At 50.5% G+C, this 12,486-nt stretch overlaps 3 protein-coding genes across 3 annotated transcripts; 1 reads left to right on the top strand and 2 right to left on the bottom strand.

Moving 5' to 3' along the window:
* Positions 1 to 4,751: 4,751 nt before the first annotated feature.
* J7337_000226 (uncharacterized protein) lies at positions 4,752 to 6,001 on the bottom strand (the record flags this gene model as incomplete). Its single annotated transcript, XM_044817989.1, has 2 exons — positions 4,752 to 4,979; positions 5,036 to 6,001. The coding sequence occupies 2 exons, from the start codon at positions 5,999 to 6,001 to the stop codon at positions 4,752 to 4,754; spliced, it is 1,194 nt and encodes a 397-aa protein (XP_044685691.1).
* A 1,059-nt stretch (positions 6,002 to 7,060) lies between these two features.
* Positions 7,061 to 8,327, top strand: ARO2 (bifunctional chorismate synthase/riboflavin reductase [NAD(P)H] aro2; the record flags this gene model as incomplete). The annotated part of the gene is made up of 2 exons (XM_044817988.1): positions 7,061 to 7,095; positions 7,181 to 8,327. The coding sequence occupies 2 exons, from the start codon at positions 7,061 to 7,063 to the stop codon at positions 8,325 to 8,327; spliced, it is 1,182 nt and encodes a 393-aa protein (XP_044685690.1).
* Positions 8,328 to 9,070: 743 nt separating this feature from the next.
* Positions 9,071 to 12,238, bottom strand: J7337_000224 (uncharacterized protein; the record flags this gene model as incomplete). Its single annotated transcript, XM_044817987.1, has 1 exon — positions 9,071 to 12,238. One exon carries the CDS (start codon positions 12,236 to 12,238, stop codon positions 9,071 to 9,073), a length of 3,168 nt encoding a protein of 1,055 aa, XP_044685689.1.
* Between the last annotated feature and the right edge of the window lie 248 nt (positions 12,239 to 12,486).

The raw sequence follows: 12,486 nt of genomic DNA, 5'->3' as shown, positions 1-12,486 counted from the left end.
ACGCCATAATCCACACCCAGTGCAATTGGCATCGAGTCAGAATAAGCTATGAGCTGACGAGTATGTCTCTTCGACATGCTTCCCGTGAAATCAAAAACAAGATGTTATTGACTATCAGAGGCTTGATGGGATAGCTCACAATAGCAACTCACTCATTAGCGCGCGCTGGGTTGTCGATAGTGGGGTTTCCCGCTTTGACGATGGCCCCAACCCGCACCAGTTAACTACGTATCCCTGCCTGACAACCGTGCATTTGTCGTTCCGTCCCATTTTAAGAGCCGAGGCCACGGACCAGCTTCTGCTCACTCTCGTCGCGATTGTTGTTATTAACCTCATTCGATGTCGAGTAACGGCGCAGGGAGAAAAGAGAGCTAAGCGTACCGCAGATTCATGCAAGCCGGGTCTCCAGATACATACTTCTTTGCTACCATCAAACTGCAGAGAGATCTTGATCCACCAATAAGGTGACATCTGAGCGGTAATACATGTCTTTCCGTGGTATTCCCTATTCGAGACATGCCCGCTATGTCATACCGTGCCCTCAAGAGAATGCACCACAGCGCTTCGAGTTCCTGCATCTAACGTGGCGGATGTTAACTGATCTGAACGTGGCCATCGCAAAACCAGCACAGAATCGGCAGACGAATGATCCCGCTCCAAGTTGACCCTGACTGCATTGCATGGGCACAATGCACAACAAGCGGCAGGGGGGGTGCTACGGTGATTTCCCAGATATTCTACTGGGCCGGAACTCGAATTGTGGCATATCAGACTATGTATATCAACTCGAGTATCATAGAAATGGCTGTTATTTGTATGGATCGAAAAACGTCCTGCGGTTCCTAGCATGACCGACATGCCGGACATACTACCAGAGTCAGATGTGATTATCAAGAACCCTTTTATGTGACAGAAAAAGGAATATTGGATGCCCGCTGTGTGCCGTTGATCTTGAAGAACCTTGGTCAGCTACTCCGACCGTACCGTACCTGGAAACGTTGATCCCGCCGTAAGCGACGGTAGAGCAGGATGGTGTCTTCCACAATTCCAGCGAATGAGGCACTGCACCTGTTTCGTCATGTTCTTGAAAGGCGTTCTGGGGCGTTACATTGCTGAGTCAAAGATGCCAAAAATGGTAAGACGGGAACTTCAGCCATGGCCTGACGAGTAATATTCTTGGGTAGAGTCGCTGGAGGAAGATAATTCGTGCTCACTGCACGTCTTGAGCGATCAACTACAATCTCTCACGCACCTTAGCTGCCCTCAAAGGAGTACAGGGTGATGTTCTTATTTCCAATTCGGGATATTTCGCCCTGTCATATCTGATAAAGGCCAAATTACAGTCCGTGCTATCACAATGCCCGTCAGCGTTGATCAACGCCCTTCGTCAACAACGATTGTCATACCAGACTGCATATAACGCTCGTCCTACCATCAAATGTTGGTAATTTCAACTTTTGCTACCCTCGCTCTCGGCAATTGCGCACACCTTACTGCCTGACTCTAGAAATGATAGTCGTCAGTAATACGCTGCAGGTCTTAGTCTACTGTCGTACAGTATGTACATACACACACGACGCCTTTCCCCAAATCACCCAATGACTCTTTTCTTGCTTTCATAAAAATGATTCGTCATAAATTCAGGGTCAAGGCCGCAGTCGAGAGGCACACTGTATTCTCTGGTCTAAGCCATTTCGGCTGACTCTTCTGGCAGCTAACTCCTGACATGCTTGTGTGCCAAGGTAGCGAACAAAGTGCACTGTGGAAGGACTTGGCCCCAAGGTATCTCGTGGGATTGCTCGCAGATACCAGCCTTACCCCTGTATACGAGCACAGACAGATTGATGGCTAATGAACCTTAGTACCCCTCCCCCGGACAGAAACTTACTGACGAGAACTGCAAATAGATCTTCAGATCCAGCAGAACACGGCAGCCAAAATGAAAGATGTACTAATTCCCGGAGATGGTGCTCCATAAACCAGACGGACTGGGAAAGAAGGGAGTCTTCATCATCGATGACGAAAAGAGTCAGGGAAACTGTTCCAAACTTGGGGGACTATTTGATGAGTTTATTTTGACATCTTTCATTAAGGCCTCAAGTTTTCTTGCAGCCTGGGGACGGAGCATGATAGACTTGGCTATTTTGTTGCAACTCTAGGTTCACATAAACACTTGTCACCACTGATCAAGACAAACAGTGGTTGGTGATGATGCTTAGACTGATTCGTCAGCCTTGGTGATCGCCCAAGCACTTCTGAGGCTGTTTGAGCCACATTGCTATACAATCCTTCATGATATTGGACTGCCGGACTCGCCCACACACAGCTTGAAGATTATGATACGAATTCCTCTGGCTGGTATCTGAATAGCAAGATAGAACGTCACTCCTATTTATGGCTGAAATGAAATACACGCGGAGTCGTTACGTTGTCCGGGTTTGTAGGTGCGAGTGTGAGCGATTATCATCACACCAGGAACAGGGTTGTTGGAAAAAAGCAAGCAAGACAGTTCCACTACCTACCCGAGGACTTCGCATGGAAATCGCCATGGTTGAGTGAGAGATACGGACAAGGATCTAACACCCCTGACGTTCACTAGGCCATGAACATAGCATCATACCATCATCGACACGACATGAGTGATGAGTCGGTGTCGAGGTTACTCCTCGGAGGCCTGGTGATAGAGATGGTGGGTGCAGTTTTGGTCAAAACTGGTTGCTGAGACTGTCAAACAGTCTTCTTTTGAGCATTCACATGTGCCTGCGCCTCTAGATTAGAGACGGATAGACATCCCTGAACGCCACGGGCGGGAATGGGCAGCTTGTCGACTGTTGAATGAGACAATTCCATAGGCTATTTGTTGGGCGAGTGAGCTTGGGGCTGGGGTAGGCTCATGCTCATGCACAACATGCTCGCTTTTGCGGATCCCAGAAGGTGATTGAAATGGGGACATGGACCTATCCATCCATTCATGTGTATTGGTGGTGTGGGGAAGCAAGGCATGTCTTAGTCCAACGTCAATATGATGTCGTCTTTGATGAGCAATTATGGAGGGTCAAGGACTCACTGATTGATTACACACAGGCTACCGTACCCCAGATCAACTATCGGTTTCCCCAAGAGTTTTGGGAATAGTCTCGTGCCTCATGAGGGTTGCGTTGATACGAATCCGGATATCACCCAAGTCAAGTCAGGGTCGTATTAATTAATGTCGACGATACCCGTATTTAGGTCAACATGACCATGGGTAAGACACCCGAATGAACAGGGTAAGTTGAGAACCTGGAAGCAAGTCGAAAACACGGATATCTGCTATTACAATAGCCTGCCTTATCTGCGGTACACGACTTACATCAGATCAGCCCTGGGTCAAAGTCTGGGTCCCGAGTCCCAGGAGAGCGGAAGCCACTCAGCTTTCATCACAGTTTTGCGCCCGTACGAGATAGACTCTATCTGACAATAATCACAGCCTTAACTCCTGACACCGCCTTTCTGGTGAGGACACTAAAACGGAACAACCTAAGCGCTGGGGACGAATTCGATAGAGTCGCAATTACCACGCGAGATCATCAATGCATGTCTCGGAGCCCATGTCATTAGACCGTGAGTGGATTGGTACACTCCATCTCAAGATCTCAAGAGACTCCCGAAGGGGTTGCAACAAGAATCCGGACATTTTTGTAGAGCAAGGCTAATACACAGAATAATCTCAAAAGGATATCGCCTTAGAATTGCACAATTTCACGACAAGGACCAACGCTTTTGCCACGTCTCCTCAGCTCTTTTGTCCAAAAACTGTTCACGCCTCGTGGAAGTCCAAAGAGAGCTGAATACCGGAGATTTCGTGAACCCTGTGCCTCCTTTTGCTGGCTGTTTCGTAAGGCTGTCGATCTTTGTTTCGAAAAACCTGATATCAAGCAAGCTGATGCTCAGGACTGCAACCCGTACATCTTTCGGGGTCTTGCCCCCTTTCCTTCGCTTCATACGCGGCAGCCACGGCAGTCCGTGAACTGCTTTCCAATACCTTTGCCAAGTGTCTCACAATCCTCACCGCAGAAAGCAGCTGCTTTATCAGCAGCCGCACAATGATCTTTGTCAAAACGACCCAGCCAGTCATATCATGAGATCTAGACAGTGCGCCGGATTTGGAAGCAAGGCAGGATCAAGACTGTCACTTATCAAGCAGCGGGAGGCTGAAGGAGGTGGTGCTGAGCACAGACTGCACTATCGAGAGGCTGCGCATGTTGGGAATTTTCGATGCGTGATGGATGGACTGGACCCTAGGTCGGCTGACAAGCCATGTGATGCTCTTAGCTGCCCCCAAGCTGCCCACTGGTTGGACACCGGAATCTGTTTCTCGCTTCCAACAATATTGGTTCCAGGTATGGCCCAGACTGTGAAGCGGCGAATAAAGTGCAACGCGTACATTTTGATTGAACGCGACGCGTGCGAGGCTCAGCCAGCCTTGCTCTCTTGTGCTCCGAAAGGTGTGTGGGCATTCCCACTATGGTGTGCCAAGTTCACATGCTAACCATTACCAATTGGCTAGGCAGTCACCGGGTCTCTTCGGATTCGCCTTCGCGTTCTGAGTGAGACATGACATGAGAACCGGGCAAAATAATGGAATGCTCGGAGTATGAAGTGGTGTATGAAAGAGACGGACAGCACGGAAGAGATTGCTCGTGTTGACCTCTCTGACATTGCGTGTATCAATCATGTTGCAGCCTACTCAGACAACGGCGGCATTATTGTTAGGGTTTCGTGAAGTCGACTCCCAAGATGTCGTCCATCCATGGCCCGACCTTTGCCGCATCGCCATCGGCCATGCCGGCTTGGGAAAGCTGTGCGCCCCAGCTGGAGACGTTGTATATGGATGATGATGTGAGTGCTGACAGACCATCTTCTGAGGTGGGAGATGATGGGCCTTCGGCTGTGAATTTGTCTACGACGCCGTGTCTAGCCTCGAAACGAAGCTTGGTCTATGTCCCTGTTAGTTGCTTTGTCATATGCCTCTGCCAAGCAGTGTGTCGCTCACGTCAAAGTCCATTTGAGGACGCTCTCGGGGGTCTTCCTCGTAAGGGAAAGTTGAGAAGGTGAATTTGGGTGTCTGGCCATAGATCCAGTCCCGCGACTGTAGTTCCTCGTACCCTTTGCTGATGCTATCCATCTCAAGTACCTTGTCACTGATGACCTCCCTGACGTCGAAGTCGCCGTACATGCTTGCAAACTGTTCCACAACGGCAGCCTCGAAAGCAGCGTTCTCGATGCCGACGTTGCGGACAGGGCTGCGGACACTGTCGACGCCACGAGTCTTGATATACGGCTCAGCTGGCGAACGCAACATGCCTGAGATGTTGATCAGGTTTGGGCTGCGCAGAAGACATGTTCCGTGGTGAAGAGATCGAAGACGAGTGAGTTTATACGCGGACCCTGAGATCTTGTAGGTGCCGATTGGGTCATCAGGGATATCTATAACGATGTCATGTCGCTCATTGACACGCGTATTTGGCTTTCCAAGAGAGGAGAGAGCTCTCACGACCATCTCGGCGTGCTTGTTCCGGTCGAAGACTGCAGGAGGGCAAATGACGCTAAAGTTGACATTTCCTTCATCATGAAAAACAGCGCCTCCCCCTGAACGACGACGGACAAGCTGCACCGGCCCGCCAGTCCAGCCTACGCTTGTAGGATCATTACGGAACTGAGCCAGTCTTCGAAGATTCACTTCCATCCACGGATTTTGGTTTCGACCAAAGACGATACAAGGATCATTGGTGTAGAGGAAGAGTATGGTTGACTCCGGGGGCGTCTTCTGGAGAAGATGGTGCTCAACAGAGAGGTTCAGGAAGGGATCACGAGAAGTTGAAGTGTAAACTTGGATCTTATTGGATAAATGAGAAGCTGCATCGGTGAATTGGCGTCTTGATATGGCTGATAATGAGGGGAAATGTCGAGATATGCTTCGAGGCGTTGAGCCCAAAAACGAGCAATTGGGCCGCATCATGATGACAAGAGTCAATATCGGAATAGAATTTGAGGATTAATAAGTAAGAGTCAAAGATAGACAATGCTATTGGACCGGAAATACGGTATTATCCAAGGCAATGGGTGAGATTCGTCGTTGAAGCTACTGCATCCAATGAGCAAAAGAGTTGAGGAAACAAACGTTGAGTTGTTGTCAGCCCCGGAGGCGGAAAACTCCAATTGAAGTTGACCCGCCGCCTAACGGAAATAGGGCGCTGAAAGCCCTGTAAACTTAACGGATAGGGGCAGTTTCAGTTCCGCAACGGACGGTAGCGGGTGCGGGTTCGGGAAACATCCAAACCAGTGAGAGTGCTGTGCCTTGCAGAAAAAGGCAAGTACCGATTGAAGAAAGATATTGATTGATAATCTGGATCGAGATTTGTTTTGTCATGACGTTTTGTATCCGTTGAGATGGATAATGCTCACTGAGGTACTGGCCTCTGGGCTCTGGGCTCTGGGCTCTGGCTTTAGTGGTATGCACCTGAAGCTACAGCTATTGGCTCCGACTTTACAGCGGAAGAGCGATTATCCAGACTTTATGGAATCAGACCAGATGCATAGATGAACATCAATTGAGTCACAGCAACAGCGGCCCGATGTCGCTTAATGACAGGTATATAATATGGTCCTTCCAAGTTATATGATAGCTCATGTTTTTTATCTGATAACCTAGCGTATGTTCTACAAGAGTTGATAATTCTTGGGACATCAACTAAAGTCATCGACTGAGGCTATCTTGACTGACCAATCAGATCGCTCACAAAACATCTACCGTGTTGCCCCTCCCCCGCGCTTTCCAAAAAAACGCACAAAAATTTGGACCGAAATCGGCAGGAACCAAGAACGAAGTTCCCCTCCAGGCAAAGGACAGCCTCATCCTTTCCAATTCTCCAACGGCCGCCATCTTTCTTCTTCTTCCTTTGTCAAAGACAAACAACTCATCAACCATTGGAACAAGAACACTTTATCTCTCCCCATCCATCATCAAACACAGTCATCAACAACACATCACTTTCATCATCAACAGATTACATTCATCATGTCCAGCATTGGGCAGATCTTCCGCGTGACGACGTAAGTTCTATTTCCTCCCGCTCTTCCTTGTTGTACCTCACCATCGATATACAGCCCAGCTAACAGTCATCTCTTTGTCTTGCAGTGCTGGCGAGTCACATGGAAGAGCTATCTCGTGTATCATCGATGGCTGCCCTCCCGGTCTGGATCTCACAGAGGCCGATATCCAGCCTCAGCTTAACCGTCGTCGGCCAGGTCAATCGGCCATCACCACGCCTCGTAACGAGAAGGACCGCGTCACCATTAACTCTGGCACCGAGAATGGCGTTACTCTCGGAACACCGATTCTATTGACCGTCCCCAATGAGGATCAGCGACCAAGGGACTACGGTGATAAGACCATCGACATGTACCCCCGTCCTAGCCACGCAGACTGGACTTACCTCGAAAAGTACGGGGTTAAGGCCTCGTCTGGTGGTGGTCGCAGCTCTGCACGCGAGACTATTGCTCGAGTGGCCGCTGGTGCTGTTGCCGAGAAGTGGCTGAAGCAGACCTACAACATTGAAATTGTTGCCTTTGTCAGCTCTGTCGGAACCATCAAGCTTTTTGCTGATACAGATGCCATGAGCACCGATCCTGCCTTCCTCAGTCTCTGCGAGACTCTCACCCGTGAACAAGTTGACGAAAATCTTCCCGTCCGATGCCCCGATGACGCCATTGGCCGAGCCATGGAGGCCCGCATTGCAGAGCTGCGCGACGAGCACGATAGCACTGGTGGAACAGTCACCTGCATTATCCGCAATGTGCCCTCTGGACTTGGCGAGCCCTGCTTCGACAAGCTCCAGGCTAGTCTTGCCCACGGTGTGATGTCTATTCCCGCTGTCAAGGGTTTCGAGTACGGTTCCGGTTTCCATGGTGCTGAGATGACTGGCAGCAAGCATAACGATCCTTTTGTGCCAGCACCTGCTATCGACGCTGCCACACAGAGGACAGGCATTCCTCGCTCAAGACTCCAAACGAAGACGAACCACTCCGGCGGTATTCAGGGTGGTATCAGCAATGGCATGCCCATCTTCTTCAGAGTCGCTTTCAAGCCTCCTGCCACCATCAGCCAGGACCAGATCACAGCACTCTACGATGGCTCAGGCGAGGGTGTTCTCGCTGCTAAGGGAAGACACGACCCTTGCGTTGTGCCTCGTGCTGTCCCTATCGTCGAGGGAATGGCGGCGATCATGGTGGCTGATGCTCTCATGCAGCAGAATGCGAGAAAGATGTCTACAATCAAACCATAGAATGGTAGGAATGGCAAGGACAAGGGCAATGGCGAGGGCCCTAGCAAAGACAATGGCGAGGACCTTGACAAGGAAAACGAGAGGATCGCAGTGCATTAGATACCAAAACGGAGAGTATGAGATGGGACTTTATTGACATGAGGGACGACGACTTTAGACTATTCTTAACTTATCTTTAGCTTTTCAATCCAAAGACTTGAGTAATGTTACAATAATGCTCTCCGTGTTTGTAAATCTTTGACAAGTTGAGGCTTCTATGGTCCGACCTCGGGTTTTAATCCTAAACCTTGTACTAATGTTCTTCCGAGACTTTTATAATATTCTCGACAGTTGTCTACAAGTTACTTGCAGTCTTGGGTGAGTTCAGAGACAGACCAATAGAAGACAGCTGGGGATATTCACTTTTCCTCAGCAGTGCCACATCATCATAGAACACATGCAAGATATAGTAATGATGATTCTTTTCGTATTTATTCTTATGCCCCTCGTATATGAACAAGCCAATGCCTCGTAAACCCTTCCAATTCGATAATATCCCAACGCCGTAATGCATCAACTCCCCTGAACAAACAACCATGTCTATGTATGTTTGGGGGGGTCCAGGGGTGTGGGTATCATGGCCTTTTCTGAGACACAAACAAAAACAATAAACTCCTAAAGGAAGAAAAAGATCCCTGATCCAATCACACACCTTCTATCCATCTTATCCTTTACTTTTTAACGCTTGCTTTTTTCTTTTGCTTTTACTCTTCTCCTGATTGAGTTGCAGCTGTTTCGCTTTCCGTCTCGGCTGTGGGCCTGCTTCGCGCTGAGTCTCCATCTCGAGCCATGATCATATCCTTTTCAGCTTGAATAGCCTTTTCTCTTCGCTGCTCAACGTCTTCTCGGCGAATAACTTTTCGTAGACCCTCGCTTGCTTGTAGAAGACCGTCGATGCTGATGGCGTGCTCTGTCATCTGATGGCTGATGTATGTGTATACACCAGCAGGTGTGTTGCACTGTAGCAGGTTTCCCTCGTTGAGCTTGAGGAGCGCGAGGGCGACTTGGAAGAGAAATGTGCTGCCGTCGTTGGTGCAGAGGACGACGTCCCAGACGCGGAAGAGGGCCTCGGCGCTGAGACAGTCGGTGAAGACGGAGAGGAACCACTGGAACGTCAAGGCCTCGAGCTCAATGGATAGCGAATCGAGATGTGCTGAGAGCTTGGGGAGGATTGCTGAGACATACTGTCGTAGAACCTGTTGATCTGCGCGGGAGGCCATGAGTGAGTGGTCGTAGTAGCCGTGGGGAAGGATATTCTCGATGATTGAAGTAAGAATCCAAAATGCGTCCTCGGCAGAGGGCATCATGAGCAACAAGTTTGCAGCAATCAAATTCATGCCCTGACAGTATCCCACGTCCTTATTGCGTCTGGAGTACGCCAACAAGACTTCGTTCAGTTTCTTGACACCAGGCCCTTTACGGAAGAAAATATTGTCCGTCAAGGTCCTGTTGATGTCCATCTGAATCTGACTCACAACAACAGCATCATCGTCCTCACCGGTCTGAGCGACCAAGTCCTCATAATAGCCAGGGACACGAAGGGCTGCAGCGCCTGAACACTCTGACCACACCTTGGCGCGATAGGTGACAGGAATGCCGCCCAAAACCAGGGTTTTGAATTCGTTCCATTTAGCTCGTCCAACCTTTCCTTTGACGCCGAGGCCTGAAACTCCAATCATCTCACCATCGGCAACGCGGGTTTCAGGAAGGATCATGGCAGGTTGTTCGTAGCGAGCATCAGCAGCGGATTTGGCAGCAGCAATAGCGGCCTCACCCTCTCGCTTGCGTTCGGCGCGCACCTTTCGAAGAAAATCGTTCCATCGAACTGTCTTTTCGCGCTGAAGGGCATCATGGACATCGCTCAGTTGTTGTAGAAGAAGCTTGACAGGTTCGGTATCGTCCTTTGTGAGGGCGATGGATGATTCGGATTGAGAGGGCCGTGATGTCTCGCTGTCTACTGCAGTAGTTGTGCTAGCTGATGGAATAAGACCAGAGTTGGTTGAAACGATTACTGGCTTGACAGGTTCGGTGGGGTATAGCTCTGGCTCGGGTGTCTGAGCTCCCTCCATAACTTCGATTGACGGTATCGCGATGCTTGGAGTGTGACTCAGCAGTTCCGTAGGGAACGTTGCGATTTTCAGATAATCGGTCCATCTCTTAGCTTTGCCCTCTTCCGCGTTACGCTCCTCCATGCTGTTCAGACTCTCAGGACGTCCCTCGCTCGACTCACTTCCCTTAGGGCTGGGAAGGTCCTCTAACGCGTTGGGTGAAATGCCACCTCGACCGTTAGCCAGCATCTCTGTTCGACTGCCCTTACGAATATGTCGAGCCACCTGCGCCGCCTCGCGTTGTCGTTTCTTGCGTCGCTGATCGTATATGAATCCAAACCGGTCCGTCAGATACTCGCTGTTCGGAAAGTTGTTATAAATATGTGTTAATGTTGGTGGCTGTGACTCTGGTGATCGAATAGCGTCCATCTCCACAGGCCCATAGCTCTCTTGTGGAGATGATAAGTTATCCGGAGGGCTGCCTCGCATACTGTCCCAAGCCTCTTGTCCCTGTGATCGGCCTGATCCTTGAGCGGATGATCCTGGTGTCGCTTTACGCATCGCCATCAACGCCTTGGGACCGCCAGCAATCGACACTGCTCGAGACTGACCCGCGCGGCTGCTTGTAGTCGAAGCAGCTCGAAGAGAGCCACCCTTATTGGAGGTAGTGCTGGTAGCACGGCCTCGAGATTCAGCCTCGCGTGTACTTATAGCTCCGCCCGCCACCAAACGAAGGGCCATGCTTGCGAGCGATGACGATGCTTTGCGCTCGCCAGTTGCGCCCGATTGAATGCTTGATGCACGGCTTGGGCTTCGAGTAGATTGCGTGTCTGGTGGACTGAAGAGATCCTCCTGCAACGTTGGTCGTCGGTCCATACTAGAGTGCGATCGAATCACAGTTGTAGGGTTTACTCCTTCGCCGTTCATACTGTTAGTACGGCTGCCTCGTTTTGCGGTTCCAGAGCCCCAGAGATAATCCTTCCACCCCTTTAACGTGCCCTTGCCGCTGCCGTTCTCGCTGGGGTTGCTGAAAGACTGGCTACTTGCGCGGATGGTAGAACTCTTAGCGACTGTCTCGCCGTACGCAGTAGCCACTACAGTGTCTTGCATCGCATCGCTCATGAGGTCGCTTAATCCAGTATCCTCTCTCCGGAGTCCCTTGTTGGCCGCGCGTAGCTCAGCCTCCACAGTCCGTAGGCGAGTTTCAAGATCCAGGTTAGAGAGGCCGCATTCTCGAATGATCTTGCGCAAGGCCCTTTCTCGTTCATCAGCGCGGCGGCGCATATTGGCGATCTGGGCATCTCGTTGAGCGAGGTCTTCGGATATTTGTCTGATCAGTCCAATGGCGCCGTGCCGCGATATCAAGCGTTGAAGATGCTCGTCATCGGCGTTATGCAACGAGCCCGGGACCTTGCGCACCGGATGGTCCTCCTCAAACAAGGCACTTCGCACATCTGAGCCTCCAGTCAGATCAACTATCGATTTGCGCCCAACATCCGGGGCCGCAGTGGGAGGAACGGGAGTGTCGTCGGGAGCATCGTCTTGTCCGCTGAGTGGATCATTGCCTGGGCTTTCAGGTGAGAAGCTAGGAAAGCTCGTGAGACTCTTGTCGCTGGCAGCTATACTACTCGCAGAGCTAACAGGCTGACTGGGACGTTTGCGACCGCGAGGGCCTCTGACAGTTGCGCTTCGGTTGCTTCTGGAGCTTCGATTCGAGGTGTGGGATACGTGAGAGGCGTGTGACGCATATGAGGCGCTGCTGTGCTGGGAGACGGACCTCTGGAGTGACGACATAGGGTCGGCCGCTTCCATGGCCGTCGCCATAGCTGAAGAGATCGAATCGTATTGGGGGTTTATGCTTGTCTAGGGGACAAGACAGGTAAAATGCTGAGAGAAAAAAGATGAGAAGGAGGAGAGCCAGAGAAAGAGAGAGCAAGCAAGCAAGCAAGCGATCAATCGATCAATCAATCAATAATGAAGGGTGTGGGTTGCACAGACGAGGGAGGGTGTGCGATCGAAAAGACAACCGAGGGTTTGTACTGGGTACATGTGCTTTTGCATGGGGACGGGAT

The sequence above is a fragment of the Fusarium musae genome, chromosome 1 (genome assembly GCF_019915245.1).
Source record: "Fusarium musae strain F31 chromosome 1, whole genome shotgun sequence".
Taxonomy (NCBI): Eukaryota; Fungi; Ascomycota; class Sordariomycetes; order Hypocreales; family Nectriaceae; genus Fusarium; species Fusarium musae.
This window is presented reverse-complemented; position numbering and strand designations above follow the sequence as displayed.